Source organism: Myotis myotis, unplaced genomic scaffold, assembly GCF_014108235.1.
Source record: "Myotis myotis isolate mMyoMyo1 unplaced genomic scaffold, mMyoMyo1.p scaffold_m19_p_15, whole genome shotgun sequence".
In the NCBI taxonomy this organism is placed as follows: Eukaryota; Metazoa; Chordata; class Mammalia; order Chiroptera; family Vespertilionidae; genus Myotis; species Myotis myotis.
This window is the reverse complement of record NW_023416319.1, coordinates 23,150,414-23,169,941: the sequence shown is the minus strand read 5'-3', so window position 1 is coordinate 23,169,941 and position 19,528 is coordinate 23,150,414. Positions and strand designations below refer to the sequence as shown.

General features: G+C 33.5%; 1 protein-coding gene across 8 annotated transcripts in view; it reads left to right on the top strand.

Moving 5' to 3' along the window:
• Positions 1–19,528, top strand: part of EXOC6 (exocyst complex component 6) — a 155,673-nt gene that overhangs the window by 56,843 nt on the left and 79,302 nt on the right. For 7 of the 8 annotated variants that reach the window (XM_036336583.1, XM_036336584.1, XM_036336588.1 and 4 more), the window contains 6 exons: positions 1,714–1,760; positions 1,882–2,002; positions 3,749–3,820; positions 9,409–9,506; positions 11,153–11,258; positions 14,755–14,864. In XM_036336583.1, the coding sequence (XP_036192476.1) occupies positions 1,714–1,760; positions 1,882–2,002; positions 3,749–3,820; positions 9,409–9,506; positions 11,153–11,258; positions 14,755–14,864 (554 nt within the window). The remainder of the gene's footprint in view (positions 1–1,713; positions 1,761–1,881; positions 2,003–3,748; positions 3,821–9,408; positions 9,507–11,152; positions 11,259–14,754; positions 14,865–19,528) is intronic. The other variant, XM_036336585.1, reaches the window with a different exon arrangement.

Sequence of the window (19,528 nt, the reverse complement as noted above, 5' to 3'; positions counted from 1 at the left end):
CTGCTTTAATTTCTTCAGAGCTTGCATCGCTATTCATTTAACTATAAATATTTATTGAACACCTACTATTTCCAGTAATTGATTTGTGTGCTGATGGTACAACAGTGAGCAAAACAGATAAGTCCCTTCTCTCATGAACTTACATTCTGTTGGCAAAGGTAGACAGTAAACAAATAAAATAGACAGTGAGTAAATAAAAGGATAAACAAGTAAACATATAAGCTGTTGGGAGTAATCATTAGTTTCTTACACCATGGTGGACTCTGTACCTTGATTAATTTTTTTTTTAAGTATTTTTTTAAATTGATTTTTTTTTTTTTTTTTTAGAGAGAGTATAGTCAGGACAAAAGTATAGTCAGGACAAAAATGTAGTGAATATGGAACTGTTCCATATATTGGTTTTGGTGATAGTTACATGACCAGATATATTTTTGAAAACTTGTAGTGCATGAAAAAGAGTGAGTTTTATTGTATATAACGTATACCTCATTAGATCTGACTATAAAACAAAGAAAACAGGAATACCTAAATGAAGGCAGAAATTGAGATTAGTGTGAGCATTTATATAAGCTTGCTGATATAATTAGGAAATAAGAAACTATAGAGAATGTCCAAAAAATGTGAAGGAAAATCAGGTAGAATACCTAGATATTAAAGATATATTAACCAAAATTTAAAATTTTATGATAGGTTTGACAGTTGATGAATTCTCTTCAGTTGATCTGAAGAAATTATCTAGAAAGAATCACAGAGAGACAAAATGATAAAAATAGATAAGAGCAAGGGTATACAGGGAGAAGGTCTAACATTTCTAGTTGGAGTTTCAGAAAGAGAAGATAAAACAAATGGGACAGAGGAGTATTTGAGGATATAATGGCTGAGAATTTGCCAGGACAGATGAAAAATAGAAACCTATAGGTCAAGCCTAAGGAATACCAAGTAGGTTAAATAAAAAGGATTTACGCTTAAAGACCTTACAGTGAAACTTCAGAATACCAAAGATAGAGAAAATAGAAAACCTGAAAAACATTATCAGCTGACTTGATTAATTGATGCTGACTGAATACTTTACCCAAAACAGCAGACTACGCATGGTTTTCAGTTAGACTTGGAATGTTCACCAAGATAGATCATATTCTGAGCCATTAAATACATCTCAACAAATATAAAAGACTTGAAATCATACAGAGTATGTCTCCTGACCACAAGATCATTATCTATATGCAAAACTATAAATAATTATAAACAATATGCAATTGTAGACCATTTGTAAAGAGTTTGACATTTATTGTGAATCAGATGAAAAGTCATTGGAAGGTTTTTAGCAGAAGATATGTGATCTCATTACTATTTGGAAGTATCATTTTTGCAGGTATCTGGAGAATAGACTAAGGATCAAGCCTGAAAACTAGGGAGACTAGTAGGAGAATGATGTAATATCCCAAGTGAGAGATGATGGTGGCTTGAATTAAATGCTGAGAGGGTGGGCAGTTCTGAAGTCATATTTACTTTTTAACTTGTTTATTGTCTGTCTTATTTTTGATGCAAGTTTCATGAGGATAAGGACTTTTTGTTATTTATCAGTGTATCCCCTGGTGCTTTAAAATGTATGCAGCATATAGTAGGCTCTCAATAAATATTTGTTAATAAATGTAGTGACTTTTTTGTTCTGGTATGTATTGGTTTAAATTGATTTTTATTTTTCATTTAAAGCATGAAACAGTTGATGGCTATAGAAGATATTTCACTCAAATTGTAGGGTATGTATCTAATATGGAAATAAATATTATTTTTATATTATGTTAAATGTCAGAACTAATAATTTTGTATTTGGGTTTGAATTTTTTTAACACATGTTATATCGGTAATTACTGTTTTTAGGTTCTTTGTGGTTGAAGATCATATTTTGCATGTGACCCAAGGATTAGTAACCAGGGCATACACTGATGAACTTTGGAACATGGCCCTCTCAAAGATAATTGCTGTCCTTAGAGCTCACTCAGTAAGTCAGACAATTTATGTTACTAAATTTTTAATTTACTTTGAGAACTTCTGAGACAGATATTGTCAGAAGAAAACTGTACTTCCATCATTCTGTATATATTTAGTTATTGCTCAGATTTGGAAATAGTACTGTCAGGCTTTCATTTGGTAATATTGGGCTGTGATTTTGCAACTGACTGGGGCTTCCCAAGACATTTTTAGTCCAATATTATAGAAAACGAAGAATTAAGCTGGTCTCATTAATCTCAACTGACCTCTTCATTAGATCACTGGAAAACACCATGAATAAAGGGTTTTTAATTATCATTCCAAATTCTTTGCTTCCAAAGTAAATTCCACCATTAAAACTAAAAAAACAACAACCCAAAACACAATAGAACTTGTTCTTCAATGTTCATGATTTGTTTGCAGTAATGCAATTATACATTTCTTTAAAATATGCAATGTCAAATTTTGAACTCATTTGAATAAAGAAACTTTATGTAATGAGATATTTTTAATGAATAAAAGTAAAATGATTAAGTATTTATATAATATGCTTCTTGTGGAAATAATAAATATGTTAGTATTATAAAGACTACTGAAATTAATGATTGTTCAGTGTAGTCTTTTTCTTAAGACAATTTCTGTAGTTTACCTTCAGTAAAATCTCTTCATACTTAAAATTTTATAACCTTATTTATAATTTTACTGAGAATATTGAAAACATTTTAAAAGAGGATTATTAGCTTATGTGATATTTATATTATAAATACACTGCATTTTATTTATCTGTAATACAGATTCTTAATACACTATTTGTCCAGTGAACTAATTTTCCTAACATATTAATAAAAAACAATATGTTTTATGGTTTATATTCAGACCAGCTCTGAATATGTAAAATTATAGTATACTTCCTATTAATTCCATGACATCAATACAAGGTCATAATATGTTGAATGCAATATATCACACTCAAATTTTTATTAAATACTCTTAAGAGGACAGTGAATTTCACTATTCCTTTGAAATTAATTATTTTCTTTTGGTACATTATTAATAAAATACTTAAATTATAATTCTTATGTTGGAAAAAAGTAATGTATTTGTGTCTCTTATAAGGTAAATATTTGAGAACTAAAAATATGAGTTATATATTTATATACATATATAAATGTATATATATTTAAAACCCATTTTTTCTTTTTGTTTTTCTTTTTTTTAAATATATTTTATTGATTTTTTACAGAGAGGAAGGGAGAGAGAGAGAGAGTTAGAAACATCGATGAGAGAGAAACATCGATCAGCTGCCTCCTGCACATCTCCCACTGGGGATGTGCCCGCAACCCAGGTACATGCCCTTGACCGGAATCGAACCTGGGACCCTTCAGTCCACAGACCGACGCTCTATCCACTGAGCCAAACCGGCTTCGGCAAAACCCATTTTTTCATTTGAAAATAACTAGTAGAAATATGAGTGTCATTGCTTTAACCAAAGTTTACTATGTGCACATTTTAGGAAAATCTTTTAATACAGATATGTAGATACATTATTTTAATGATCTTTCCCTAAGAAATTTTACTAATTAGAGAAAGCCAGTTGTGGATCTAACTAATAACCAAGATTCAAAATTTATTGTAAGTCTGGCAGATTAAAGGGAAAAAAATTCAGGTTTTAATTCTTAGTTTTTAACCTAATGACGCTGGGTTTTTCTATTTGTTTGTTTCCACTCCTATATCAACCCCCCCCCCCCCCCCACAGTCTTATTGCACTGATCCTGATCTTGTTCTGGAGCTGAAGAATCTCATTGTAATATTTGCAGATACTTTGCAGGTGGGTGATACTGTAACATTCAATTAATGACTATTTTAAGCAATTAAAGATTTACAAAATAATAGGCTATGGTCATTTAATTTATTGTGGATTAATGGTAGTAAAATAGTAGTAACCAAATGTTTACTTATATATTAGCATTTACCCAGGATTTTTCATACAGCTTCCTGCCTTATTATGAACTTTGGACAGAGCTCATGGAATATTACCATCTTTTTAAATATTGGTAATTCAGTTAGAATAGAAAAAGTATTTTTGTAGTTGTTTGGGCGCCTTCCCATGCACCCAAAAGTTGCCTGTTCGATTCCTGGTCAGGACAAATGCCTGGTTTGCAGGCTTGATCCCCGTAGGGGGCATACTGGAGGCAGCCCATCAATGTTTTGCTCTCACAGCGATGTTTCTCTCTCTTTCTCTCTTTCTCTCTCTCTCTCTCTCTCTCTCTCTCAAAATCACTTTTAAAAATCTTTAAAAAATAAAACAACCTAGCAACTTTATTTCTAAACAAACAAACAAAAAACATGGTGCAATAAAAAGAACTCTGTAGTAGAAATTAGGAGATACATGTTTTGCCTTAGGACAGTGATCATGGGCCCTGGAAGTCACACAGACACTGAGTTAATTTTCTGTCTCTGATGTTGAATAATTGTATATTTATTAGTACAAGTTTTCTAAACTTTATATCCTCATTTGTGAAAATAGATTTATTACTACTTTTCAGAATTGTTTTGAGTTTTAAATGTGATAATTATGAAAACGCATAGTTTGACAGTTGTATTCACTCATTTCCTTCCTAATTTCAGATGTGCTATGACTGTGAGCAAATCACTTTACTTCTTTGAGTCTTTTTTTAAAACTAAGATTAAAACTGAATTATCTGAAAAATCAGTGTCTTTGTGATTTTTCAGTATCAAGGTTTTAAGCTCATCCCTCCTCCTTTGTCACTGATCATAAAAAATCGATTGCATATTGTTTTCAGGCTTAAACTTATGGGATTTTTTTGTGGTTGAAATAATGTTTTATGAAATATAGACTAGCATTTTCCAAAGTGTGATAATAGATGTTACCTACATAAAATTTCTTTGGTCAAAAATGTTTGGGAAATTCTAAGTAAAATAAAACAGACTTTTACATGAAAAGTTTTTCTCAGCAAATTTATACCACGCATTTCCAAAAGGAAAGTGATTATGTAGCATTTTCCCAATATATTTGACCCTTGAATCTTTTTTCCCCTTATAACATCTATTAGGTTTAGAGCTTTATAAAATATAATTTGGGAAATGCTAATTTAAACTGTTTGCTTTATCACAAGAGTCTTTCCATTCTAGAATAATAATTGTCTCCTTTATTCTTTTTTAAAAAAATATATTTTATTGATTTTTTACAGAGTGGAAGGGAGAGGGATAGAGATTTAGAAACACTGATGGGAGAGAAACATTGATCAGCTGCCTCCTGCACACTCCCCACTGGTTTATGTGCCCACAACCAAGATACATGCCCTTGGCTGGAATCAAACCTGGGACCCTTGAGTCCGCAGGCCCACGCTCTATCCACTGAGCCAAACCGGCTAGGGCAGGTCTCCTTTATTCTTAAACCCAAGTAGAAGATTCCACAAGCTCCTTTAATAAATTATTTTATTTGCCTTATAGCTTTATTATTTGTATGGCTTATAAACTATAAGGCCAAAATAATGTGGGGGTTTTTGTTTTCATAAATTTTGTGACAAATGTGTATGTAATACTGATCTCTCTAGGAGGAAAAACACAAAAAACTTTTGTGTAGTTTTATTGGAGACTGCCTTAATTTTATAGGCCTATCTCTAAGTAACTTCAGGGAGTTTTGCTATCCTAATGCTTAAAGCTCTGCAGTTCGAAGTCTAGTCTGGGGATCACACCCTGCAAACCGTTACTAGACTGCAAACTGTTATGGATCCATAATAAAAAGGAACTTTTTGTCAGAATATAAATACAACCACATCACTAATTACAAAGTTTAGCTCAATTGGCATTTTTTTTTGTAGCAGGACTTTCTTGATGTAGGTAGTAGCAGCATTGATTTATATTTTTTCCAGTTTTATTGAGAAATTATTGACACACATCACTACATACTTTTAAGGAATATAGCCACGATGATAGTATTTACATGTATATTGTGAAATGATTACAACAGTTGGTCCAGCTAACATCATCTTCTCATGTAGAAACAATAAAAAGGAAATAAAAAGAAAAAAGGAAAAATATTTCTTTTTGCGATGAGAACTCCTAGGATTTACTCTCTTAACTTTTCTGTATATCATACAGCAGTGTTAGCTATAGTCATCATGTTGTACTTATAACTGGAAGTTTGTACCTTTTGACTACCTTCCTCTAATTTCTCCTCCTCCTACCCTCTATTTCTGGTAACCACAAGTCTGATCTCTTTCTCTATGAGTTTTATTTTTGTGGTGTGTTTTTTTTTAGATTCCACATATAAGTTAGATCATACAGTATTTGTCTTTGTCTGTCTGTCTTATTTCACTTAGCATAATACTTTCAGGTCTATCCATCTTGTTGCGAATGGTAGGATTTCCGCATTATTTTATGGATGAATAATATTCCATTGTATATATGTACACCGAAACTTCATAATCCATTCATTCATCGATGGACACTTAGGTTGTTTCCATTTTTTGGCTATTGTAAATGCTGCTGCTATGAACATAGGGGTGCAGATATCTTTTCAAATGAGTGTTTTCATTTCCTGGCAGCGGAATTGCTGGATCATATGGTAGTTCTATTTTTAGTGGTTTTTTTTAGGAACCTCCATACTGTTTTCCATAGTGGCTGTACCAAATTACAATTCCTTCAACGGTGTACAAGGTTCCCTTTTCTTCACATCCACTCCAGCATTTTTTATATCTTATGTTTTTTAGCATGGCTATTCTAACAGACATGAGGTGATAGCTCATTGGATTCCCCAATTGATTTATGTGCTGGTGCAAGCTCCTTATCTCTTTGTAAACCATAACAAACTGATCTTAGACTGGCATTTTGAGTACAGTTGAATCTAGAGAGTATTTGATGTGGTTCCAAGGAACTCTTCAGATAATCAAAGAAGAGTAATAGAAAACATTAGGTAATAGAGGCACTAAAAAGTCACAGTGATGGGTGTATAAAACCTCATAAGTATACCTTTCTAATCTTACAGCTTTGAAATAAGATTGAGGAAGACATACTAGTCCTTACTTATTCAGAAATCCTGCAGTATTTTCATTTAATTGAAAATTGACAAGCTGAGCATTAGGTGGGTCTTTTACTGAATTAGTAAACACTGGCTTTTCAAGTTGTACCCATTAGTTGAAGAATTGGGGAAGGTATTTTCATAAAAACTGATTAAAGGATATTGCATATTATTTGGTTTATTATGCAATTTTTAAATGTCATTATTCTTAATGTCATTATTTTATCACTTAAAACAAAGCTGACTAAACAATAAAGTAAAAATGTAATACCAGCATATTAATAGTTCTGCCTATTAAGCAGATCAAAAGTAAACATTTACTGATTTATTCACTAACATTTTGAGCACTCACTAAATGCTGGCAGCTAGATGGTGCATATAATGATAGAGACATAAAAATTAGTAATATGGTATGGATATAAAAATCCCTGGATTCAAAAAATTTAGTTGTAAAAAAAGAAGTATAATATATTATTATAGCAATAATTACAGAGCTTTGGGCTCACAGAAGATGGAATAACTAACTAATTTCATGAATTGGGAAAGGCTGTATACAGATTGTTGATATGTGGGCTGGATTTTGAAGGATGAGTTCAAGTAGATTTGAAGGAAGGAGCATTAGTGGCAGAGAAAATAGCACATGTAAGCTATAGATAGAGGTATGATGTGGTAAGCATGAGGGGGATTGAACAGCTTGATGGTGTCAGAAACTATATATAGCATATGGGTATGAGCAAAGAAGGGCAAAATAGTGGTCCTGAAACTGATAATGTAGTTTGACCCAGACTGTGGCACATCTTGTGGGACTTTAGTAAGCCTTCTATAGTTTTTAACCAGGGGAATGGCATGATCAGATTTATACTTTTAAATGATAACTTTGAGAGTTTGGGCAATAGATTGAGTTGAGATACATGGTTTGAATTTTAGTTTAGGAAGCTCTTATAATGGTCTAGGCAAGAGATGTTAAAAAAATGAAATAAAGCAGTGGCACTGGGAATATTTCTGGAAGAAAGGTAGTAAATGATGGAGAAGAATGGTAGATTTGAAAGAGATTCGTAAAGGAGGTGAAATCAAAAGAATTTGGTAACTGATTAGATGTTTCTTTTCAAGTTTTTTTTTTTCCTGATAAACTGGACTGATGATAGAATTATTAACAGAGATAGGAAATAAGAAAAACACTTGGTTTAGTTGGAATGAGAGGAGATACATTAACTTGAGTGTACTTTCTGGCAGACTGACTGGAGATGTCTAATAGGTGTTAGAATTAAATAATTAGAATTTACAAAGGTATAGCCAGAGATACAGATTTAGAATAATAAACTAGTGTTTGAAGTCAGTAGACTTGAGATGCCCTAGAAAGTTAGAAGAAAAGATTGAGGGATGGAGATAGGAGATAAAGGAAACTGGTTACATTATTTATAGCTAAGAAAACAAAGAGAGAGAGAGTATTGTGGAATTCAAAGCAGCGTTTCAAGAAAAAGAGGTAAGGTAGAGTGAGATCATTTAATTTCATATTTGGGAGGTAATCTGTGTCATTGTTGAGAGCAGTTTTAATACAGAAATGAGAATGGGAATTAGATTATTGTAGGGTTTGACTATGAAAGGAGTAACAGGGAGGCAGCTGGCTGGGCACAGAAAATTGATGGAGGGCTTTTTTCTTTTGTTCTTGACTTAAAGATGAGAGGTGATTTAGCATATTTATTTAGCCAAAGAAAGGAGCACAGTAGAGTGAATAGATAATCCGTGGAGTGGTTCTAACAGGATGAGATAGGATCAAGAACTAAGATGAAGAGGTAAACCTTGACAGACCTGTGAGATGAGTGAAAATGTTTGGTCCTGATATGGGTAAGATTTCAATGAATTTGGAGTTGGAAAGAAATAAAGTTTTGGAAATAAAGTATGTTTGAGGAAAAGATGTAAAATTTCCCTGTACAACAAAGTCACTCTAACATTGAAGGTGCAAAAGGAAGCTAGCGTGTTTTAGACAGCATATTCCCTTTTCTTGTATCCTATTTAGGGACTCCTTCTCAAGACAGTTATTTAGATAATCAATCTTGAACTTTTTCACCAGTCTGACTTCTGATGCTTTTTAAGGCTAACCAAGAAATCCAGAGTAAAGAGAGAGGGAAGAAATGGCAAGATTATTCCAGCTTCATAAAACTCTTTCTAGACTCTTACTTAATGCAACATAATAGAAAGTCAAAAGAATATCTTTTTTTTCATACTGTTGGAATGGCATATAATGTGATATAGTAAATGGTTACTTTCAAACAATTCTCCAGTATTTCCAAGATTTTAAAAATGAATAGTTTCATTTAAAAATTAACATTTAAAAAATGAATGTTTATCTGTTTTTTATGTGTGTGTTTTAGGGTTATGGTTTTCCAGTGAACCGGCTTTTTGACCTTTTATTTGAAATAAGAGATCAATACAATGAAACACTGCTTAAGAAATGGGCTACAGTTTTCAGGTTAGTCTGAGCCACGGTGCCTTAATGTGGTGAAAAAGTTTGTCAAATGCTAAAGTAACTGATTTTGTATTTAGCAATATAAATGCTTATAGTAATTTTTTATTGTAGTAAAATATATATAACATAAAATTTACCATTTTAACCTTTTAGGAATATACAGTTTAGTGGCATAAAGTACATTTACATTGTAACCATCACCACTATCTTTCTCCAGAAGTTTTTTATCTTCCCAAACTTAAAGTCTATACCAATTAAACAAGAACTCCCATGCCCTTCTTCTAGCCCCTGGTGATCACCATTTTACTTTGTCTCTATGCTCTCAGTACTTCATAAATGTGGGATACATATTTAAATAAATATTTGTACTTTTTTGTGTCTGGATTATTTAACTTGGAATAATGTCTTTAAGGTTCATCCATGTTGCAGTGACTTTCAAAATTTCATTTTTTAAAAGGTTGAATAATACTCTATTGTATGTATATACCACATTTTATTTATAATTGATCCATCTATGGATATTTCAATTGTTTCCACCTTTTGGCTATTGTGGATAATGATGCTGTGAACATTGGTGTACAAATATCTGTTTGAATCCTGGTTTTCACTTCTTTTGGGTATATACCCAGAAGTGGAATTGCTGAATTATATATAAATATATGTTTAATATTTTGAGGAATTGCCACATTATTTTTCACAGTAGCTGCACCACTTGTAATTAATTTTTAAATGTACTACTTTTAGTTTTAATCTCTGTAGTTTGTTTTCCCAGTAAATGATTGGGTCAAAGGCTGTAGGTATCCAAAGGTTTAGTGTTAGAAATTTATGCTTTTAAATTTTGTTTGGGGGGTAAAAGTGCCATTTTTATAAACAACATAATTAGATTAAAATCTTAAAAGCATCTAATAAGGAAAATTATTTTTGCTTTAACCACTTGCCTATAGGGCATAGACAAATTATTTTAATTTCTATATAATTTTCTATTGCCATGAAAAAAAGAAATCTCCCTTCTTTTTAAATTCTAAAAACTTTCCTTCCTTCCGCCCTTTCTCCCTCCGTCTCTCCTTCCCTCCTTTTCTTCCTTCATTTGGAAAAAAAAGTCAATCATGAAATCTTAGATCTATGTCATCTGTAATATGATAGAAGTTACGTGGCAATAATATTTGATGAAATTAAATTAGAAAATATGTTAAGCGATTTACCCCAGCTTGGCATTTACCCCATTAATTTTTAAAACTAGAGGGCAGACCTTATGAATACTATGAATACTATGAATTCTATAATATCTAAGTGAACAAGGTGATGCACTTCTATTAACACTCACTAAAAAATCCTCATTTAAGCTTTTTGTAATAATATTTCTTAGGAGTGATGTTGGAACAATGTTGTCCCAAGGATATGACAGTCTTGATGAATCATGTATAAGTATCAACAATTTTTTATATTTAGTATTTTAGAAATAGAGGCAGTGCAGGAGGCAGCCTATTGATTATTCTCTCTCATCATTGATGTTTTTTTCTCTCTCTCTCTTCCTTTCCTCTCTCTGAAATCAACTTTAAAAATGCTTTGGTAATAGTTGTAAATTTAAAAAATATATATTGTCCTTCAGGACTCTAATGATAGTTCAATTCCCTCTTCTTTCTTAACAGGGACATTTTTGAAGAAGATAATTATAGCCCTATCCCTATTACTAATGAAGAAGAATATAAAATAGTCATCAGTAAATTTCCCTTTCAAGATCCAGACCTTGAAAAGGTACAAGCTAGTTTTTAAATCAAGAATTTTCTTGAAAACAAACTTAGGGTATTTATTGCTACATAATATTAATCTGACACTGTAAGTGAGAATGTCTTTTTTTGAGGCAATTTTTTGTTGTGTTATTTAAGAAAATTAATTATGTTTTGTTAAAGATTATGTTACTACTATGACTGTTACTGTTTTGGTGAAGTTAAGGGACTTTCCTGCGGATACTAGCAACAGTTGTCCCAAATGTTAGGTGGTTTCTTTGTGCAGGTGTTGCTAATGTTGGGTGGATTCCAAATTAGATATACTAAATGTTGAGGAAATTTTAAGAATAAGTATAGCCTAGGGAAAAAGATGAGTATTTCTTTGAAATGTCTGTCACTGTTGAAGATCTTTTGTGGCTTTTTTTCTAGAAATGTACTTCTACAAAAAAATTTATCTTGGTTAAGTAAGAGTGAAGGCAGTAGCCACCTGTTGATTTCTTTCCTGAAGTAGGAATATGTACTTTTGAAATCAAATGTGTGAATAAAAGACAGGATACAGAAAGGAAATACACCACCATGTAGAGTATTCTGGGACTACCTATGATTGCACATGTGTGTGTATACACATGAACACACATACTTGTACCTATCTAGTATTTCTAGGTAGAATCAGAACCCATGGGAAAAGGGTATCATATTTTCTATAATTGTCACCTTTTTATTCCCTTTATTCTTGTTTTTTTCTCCTTACCATTCTTTATTATTTTTTCAGCTCTTTATAATTTAGTCATTTCCTATGTTCCTATCCCTTTACAATGAACAGAAGTGAATTCTGAGTAAAATGTGTGAATGGTGATTATAAATTTTATGTCATATATATATATAAATTAAGCATATTATGTATAATAGTCACTAAATATAGGACCAAGTAATTAAATGCATAGCTTTAGATTACAGCTAACACTGCCATTGCATAAGCCTAATAGCTAGATTCTAATGCACACACAAGACCAGAATAATTATTCTCAGTTAATACATTTTTTTAGATTGTATTTTTATTTTATTATTATTTTTTAACATTTTTATTGATTTCAGAGAGGAAAGGAGAGGGAGAGAGAGAGAGATAGAAACATCAATGATGAGAGAGAATCATTGGTCGGCTGCTTCCTGCACCACCACACTGGGGATTGAACTCACAACCTGGGAATGTGCCCTGACCAAAATTGAACTGTGACCTCTTGGTTCATAGCTCAGCGTTCAACCACTGAGCCGTGCCAGCCAGGCTCAATCAATATTTTTAAAGTCCCAATCAAAGTTGTTCCTTTACAATGTTATCCCTTTACAATGAACAACATATTCTCCATCTCATGGCTTGGTTTTGTTTAGTTTTGGTTATTGGTAATAAAGTTTATTCAGGCTGTAGTATCTCAATGGTCTGGGTTCATATACCAGCTCTGTCTGTGGCTTATTATGGGCAAGTGACTTACCCTATTGGGGCATTTGTGGCTCATCTGTGAAGTGAGGAGGTTAAACTAAATAATCTCTAATGTTCCTTCTAATTACACTAAAGTATTCTAAATAGGTTTATAGTTAAAAGGATGTTTGACTTAGCTTGTAGGGTGCTTCCAAAATATATAGTAGGATTAAATTTTTTAGGAGTTGTATTTATTGGTCCATATATTATCATTAAAAAGAAGTTGTACTGTTAAGATAAAGGCAATGTGGAAAATTTAAACTTGACAGCTTATAAAGAAATCCCATAAATTATTTAGTAATAATTTCTTGGTTGTGTGTGTGTGTATATGTGTGTGTGTGTGTGTATATATATACATATATATATATATATATATATTTTAAAATTATTTTCCTAATTTAAGTATTTTTTAATTAAAATTATTAGGAAAGATGTGAAACTCTCAAATGACGAGTTATTTACAGTGTAAATTATGAATGAGAAAAGAGTAAGACTGAACATATGTGCAAAAGTCAGTCTTTTTATAATTTGATTAGAACCCTTTGGCTAAAATAAGGACACATTTATATTCTATCTTTAATGTCATTAAAATAAATTCTTAAAGCTGAAATATCTTCCAAATAGATCTCTCTGGCTAATGTGTGGAGAATGGATTGGAAAAAGCCTTACACCGGTGGCAGGGTTTATTGTGGGGGATCTTGATAAGAAATTGGTGACTTGAGTGAGAGTTATGGCTATGGAATTTAAGAGATGTTTAGGGGGTAGAAACAATAGTAGTTGGTGATTGTTTGCATATGAGAGATGATGAAGATAGAGGGGGGTCAAGTATGATAACCAAGTTTCTGCCTTAGATGGTGGTAACATTGACCAAGATAGGAAACACGAGAGGAACAGATTTAGGAGGAGTGGACGATAATTACATTTTTGGATCTATGAGTATGTCTCAAATAACATCAAACATGGGTGTTATATTTTAAGTGTTGCAGCCAAATGGAAGTGTCCAAGTGGTGGTTCGATATATGGATTAGGACTTCAGGAAAAAGATTTGGCCTGAATTTATAGATTTGGGAGATATTGGCACTTGCATGGTGATTGAAGTCATGAGAGTAGACAAGATCATCTAAGGACAGTATGTATGGAAAAAGTTGAAGATGTAGGATAGACCCTAAGGCATAGCAATAATTAAGGATGGCTAGAGGAAGAGATAGAGAAGATAGAGAAATAAGAGGAAGTGGAGACCAAGGAAATGAATACGAAGGAAGGAGAGATCATCTAAGAAGCGGGAGGGAGCCAACTGTGTCAGATACTTTAGATCAATCAAGTAACATAGAGCTGGAAAAGTCCATTGGATTTAACATTCACAAGGTCATTAGTGACCATGTGAGGATACTTTCACTGATATAACTAGATTGCAGTGAATGTAGAGACAGAAGTGTAGATTAGACTTCTTGAATATAGATAAGTGGCTTTTGTTAAAAATCTTGGAGAGGGTTTACCTTTTGGAAACTAAGAATTTGCTAATGGATGTTGGCTGATAAAGCAGTTTGTAAACCATTGGCTGCATACCAGTGTTTGATGGTATAATAGTTAGGAAGCTATTATAAGGTATTCTAGGAGTTAGGGAATGATATGGATTTCTTCTTGAATTGGTGCGTGAAGGGAGTCCTAGAATTGTTGGATGACTCTGAGCCAGGAAGCTGGCCCATAACCTTCAAGACCAACTTGACTCTTTGTACTTTATTGTGGATGTAGAGAAGCAGACAGCTGACAGCTAGGCATCTTCTGCAGGATATTTATCAGAACAGAGAGGGATTGAGAGAAGTCTGATAATATGATTTGAGAAACAGGTAAATTGCTATATTATTTTCTTCAGAAATATTTTGGTTTTCTTTAAAATATCAAAAATAATGTAAAAATATAACAGTAGACTTTAAGGTGCAGGTATTTACTATTAATTCAAATGTGCAGTCAATTTAATTTTTATATTTTTAGGTGATTAAAATGTCTTTTTCTAAAATTTTGAAAACAACATTAATTTTTCTTTCTCCAGCAATCTTTCCCAAAGAAATTCCCCATGTCTCAGTCAGTGCCTCATATTTACATTCAAGTTAAAGAATTTATTTATGCCAGCCTTAAATTTTCAGAGTCACTGCATCGGAGGTAAGTTTACTAACTAGTAAGAAATGTATCCTTATCATAGCTATTTATGTGAAACATTAACACTTGATTTCCAGGCCATGACTCTTTAGTGGATTATTATCTCATTGGAAAGGCTACCATATTTTAGTGACACATGGGATTAAGTTGTTATAAATCTGATATATCAGTGAAAATTTCTGACATAAAAGGAACGAACATATGATATATTTCAGTGAATACTCTCTGGAGGAGAGCGTGGTGATGCTGGCTTTCATAATGTCTCCCTCTCTGAAATCCATTCTTTTGAATTTGTATACTGAATAGCAGGAAATACCCTTCAGTGTTAAATGCTTTTGAATTTTAAGTTAGAAAAAGCCATAAAAGCAGTTCAGATATGAGTTACTTATTTTTCAAGTTGAAACAGTGAGAACAATGACAGTTTTTAAATTATAATTTGTTGCACCTCTGCCTCTTATTGTAATTATTATTGTTTTGGATTTAAACAATGTCTAAATAAATGGAAAAAAGAAATGTGTATTCTGCCAGGGTAAAGGGGTATCTGGTTTTAGGTCTTACACTGCTTTTTCCTGTAAGTAGGGATTCTTTAAAGGATTTTTCTTAATTTAAAATATATTTTTATTGATTTCAGAGAGGAAGGGAGTGGGAGAGAGATAGAAACATCAATGATGAGAGAGAATCATTGATCGGCTGCCTCCTGCATGCCCCCTATTGGGGATCGAGACCGCAACCCAGGCATGTGCCCTTGACTGGAATCAAACCTGGGATCATTTATTCTGCAGGCCGACGCTCTATCCACTGAGTAAAACTGGCTAGGGCTTTATAGAATTCCTTAATTTTTGTTCTTGAATAATATGAGTTGGAGAGGAAAGAAGAAGAAAGGAAGACAAATGCCTAATGCATAGCATCTGTTGTGCTGTGTGTTTCTTACAAGCCAGTGATTCTCAACGCGGGATCCCCAGACCAGTAGCATTAGTGTCACATGGGAAACTGTTAGAAATGCAGCCTCACACATACTGAATTAGAGACCCTAAGGGTGGGGCCCTGGGTTGTGCCAAGTTCTCTGGGTGATTCTGATGCACTTGAAGATTGAAGAACCACTGCCTTAAGCTTCATCACATACCTAGCCGCTTATTCCAAAGTCTCTAAAGATGTATTTTAAAGACATTAGTTTTTATGTTCAGTCATAAAACTCACTAGAGGTAACGTATTCTCTATACAGCACAACATGCAGAATCACACAGTAGAATCTGGCATTTGAAAACAGTGGACACAAATGAGTCTTAACTGAAAAAGAATAACAAGCTATTACAGTGGTAGTTTTCAATAGTGGAGTTTGAACTGTGAGAGCCACCAGTCGGTTATGACTATCTTGTTTTTCCTTTAACATTCTGAAGTTCTGATCTGATACAGAGACAGTATAATGCAGTGGTTAAGAACATAATCTTCAGAGTTAGACCTTAGTGTAAGTCTTTATTATTATTATTATTTTAAATTTAAATTCTTTATTGTTTAAAGTATCACATATGTCTCCTTTTTACCCCATTGACCTCTCCCTGGCTGCTCCCACCCCCCCAGCACATGCCCTCACCCTGCTACTGTCTGTGTCCATTGGTTATGCTTATATGCATGCATACAAGTCCTTTGGTTGATCTCTCTTAGTTTGAGTCTTGAGGCTGATACTCACTAGCTGTAGTAGGGCCTTGGGCAAGTGACTTAATCTGTTTAACTTGCAGTTTCCTCATCTGTAAAATGAGGGAAATAATTCAGAGGGTGGTTGTAACAATTAAATAAGGTAATATATGTGTATAAAGAGCTCAGTATGGTGCCTGGTACATGCTAGAAACATTGGATTTAGGAGAGGATGGGATTCTACAATATTAGATGTAAAACTGGTGCTTGGAGTGTTTTGTTTTATAAGCCTGGGGGAACTATTGAAGACTTTTTAACTAAGGAATGACATGATTAGCGTTCTATTGTAGAAAATTTACTCTGGCCTCAATGTGGATGATAGATTGGAGGGGATTAAAACAATAGTCAGTCACATTGAAAAAGTGAAGGCAGTGGGTCAAGAAAAGGGTCCTGAAATAATCAGGATCAGTGATGATGAAGAGGAAGGAACATATTCAAGAAGTTTCAAGACCTTGAAATTAGAGTATTTGGGAAGACTTAGATGAGGAAATTAAGGGATAGGGAACAACTAGACTTACACACGGGTAGGCTTGAATTTGTTTATATACTCTCAAATAGATTCTGGTTATAGTTAGTCATCTTTGAAAACAGTAATTCATGCATTTATCTGTTATCAACTCCTAACATTCTAAATGGTGAATGTTGTGTGCTAATGCTATAACAGAAAAGATTGTCATTTTTTTCCTTCTATCTTTGATGAAAATATTAATCACTTTTGTTAATTCACTATTCAGTTGTCTAGTTAACTCTGTAACGGTGCTATTCATTTAACAAAGCTTAGAGATGCTTTGTGTTTGTTTTTTTGTCATTAAAGGGTTTTAGAAAAATTACTTTCTGTGTTTAAAGCTTTCTTACTATGTTTAAACATATTTTGGAGTTAGATTTTTAGAACTAGAAGATACTTCAGAGCTTTTATAGTACAAATATACTATATACCATATGTACTATATATGAATAAAAGCAGGCCAGAGAATGAAGTGACTTTATGAATAGACATACAAAGTCCCAATTATTTAGTTGTAGAGGAAACATCTGAAACTAATATGATCTTTAAGAAATTTTCCCTTTTCATCAGAGGTTAATCTGTAAAATATTTTAGGAGTTTTACTACATATTAAGATTTCATTATTGTGAATATTCTTTAAAAATTAGGAGGAGTACAGTTTATAGGCTCAAAGAATAAGGGGTTAAGGGAAAAAATTGTCAATTAGGATAAAAACTGTGTGGGGGAAATACTGGTTATTGTCAGGTAAATCTTGCTGGCACAGATAGGACAATAGATACTGATAGATTTTCTTTCTCTGCTTTTACTTATGGAAGAAAAAGCATGCACTAACTTAGCATTCAAGGAAGTTCAGGGAAATTAAAAGAAGACATTATCTATCATGATAGAGTAACTATTTCTCCTTTTCATTTTCAAATATTTTATCTGAGAAGAATGTTATACAGGATTTCTCTAAGTATAATTTGAGTGAGGAATTGGCAACTACCTCTTTATTTATTTATTTATTTATTTTTAATTAAATCTTTATTGTTCAGATTATTACATTTGTTCCTCTTTTTTTCCCCCCATAACTCCCCTCCTCCCAGTTCCCGCCCCACCCTCCGCCCTCACTCCCCACCCACTGTCCTCATCCATAGGTGCACGATTTTTGTCCAGTCTCTTCCCGCATCTCCCACACCCCTTTCCCCCCCAGGAATAGTCAGTCCATTCCCTTTCTATGTCCCTGATTCTATTATAATCAACAGTTCATTCTGTTCATCAGATTATTTATTCACTTGATTCTTAGATTCACTTGTTGATAGATGCATATTTGTTGTTCATAATTTGTATCTTTACCTTTTTCTTCCTCTTCCCCTTCTTAAAGGATACCTTTCAGCATTTCATATAATCCTGGTTTGGTGGTGATGAACTCCTTTAGCTTTTCCTTATCTGTGAAGCTCTTTATCTGACCTTCAATTCTGAATGATAGCTTTGCTGGATAAAGTAATCTTGGTTGTAGGTTCTTGGTATTCATCACTTTGAATATTTCTTGCCACTCCCTTCTGGCCTGCAAAGTTTCTGTTGAGAAATCAGCTGACAGTCGTATGGGTATTCCCTTGTAGGTAACTGAGTTTCTTTCTCTTGCTGTTTTTAAGATTCTCTCTTTATCTTTTGCTCTTGGCATTTTAATTATGATGTGTCTTGGTGTGGTCCTCTTTGGATTCCTTTTGTTTGGGGTTCTCCGCGCTTCTTGGATCTGTAAGTCCATTTCTTTCACCAGGTGGGGGAAGTTTTCTGTCATTATTTCTTCAAATAGGTTTTCAATATCTTGCTCTCTCTCATCTTCTGGCACCCCTATAATTCTGATGTTGGTACGCTTGAAGCTGTCCCAGAGGCTCCTTACACTATCCTCGCATTTTTGGATTCTTTTTTCATTTTGCTTTTCCGGTTGGGTGTTTTTTGCTTCCTCGCATTTCAAATCATTGACTTGATTCTTGCGCTCCTCTGGTCTGCTGTCGGGAGTCTGTATAATATTCGTTATTTCAGTCCGTGTATGCTTAATTTCTAGTTGGTTCCCCAATATAAGATCGAGGGTCTTATTAGTTTTCTTGTAGATCTCATTTAGTTTATCGACGGCTTCTAAACAGTTCTTGAGAGACCTTAAAAGTGTGGTTCTGAACTCTATATCTTCCATTGACAATTTTGTCCTGTTTCTTTGTCTCCGCATTTTGTTATGCTTCCTTGGTGCACCCCCTAGTGGTCTTTGTTCACAGTCTTATAGTTAAATCTTGATTGTTGTAGCTAATTCCAGGGAGGGTTTGACCTCCAGGCCAAGTGGCTATGAGAATCAGCTGTGTCAGCAGTGAGAGAACTTCTGTCCTCTAGGGAGGTGCTAATCTAGCCTTTGCCTGAGGCTATCCGGCAAATGCCTGTGTGCAGGGCTTGGGCGGGGCGGGTCGCACAGGATCAACAGGGTGGGCCGGAGAGAGCA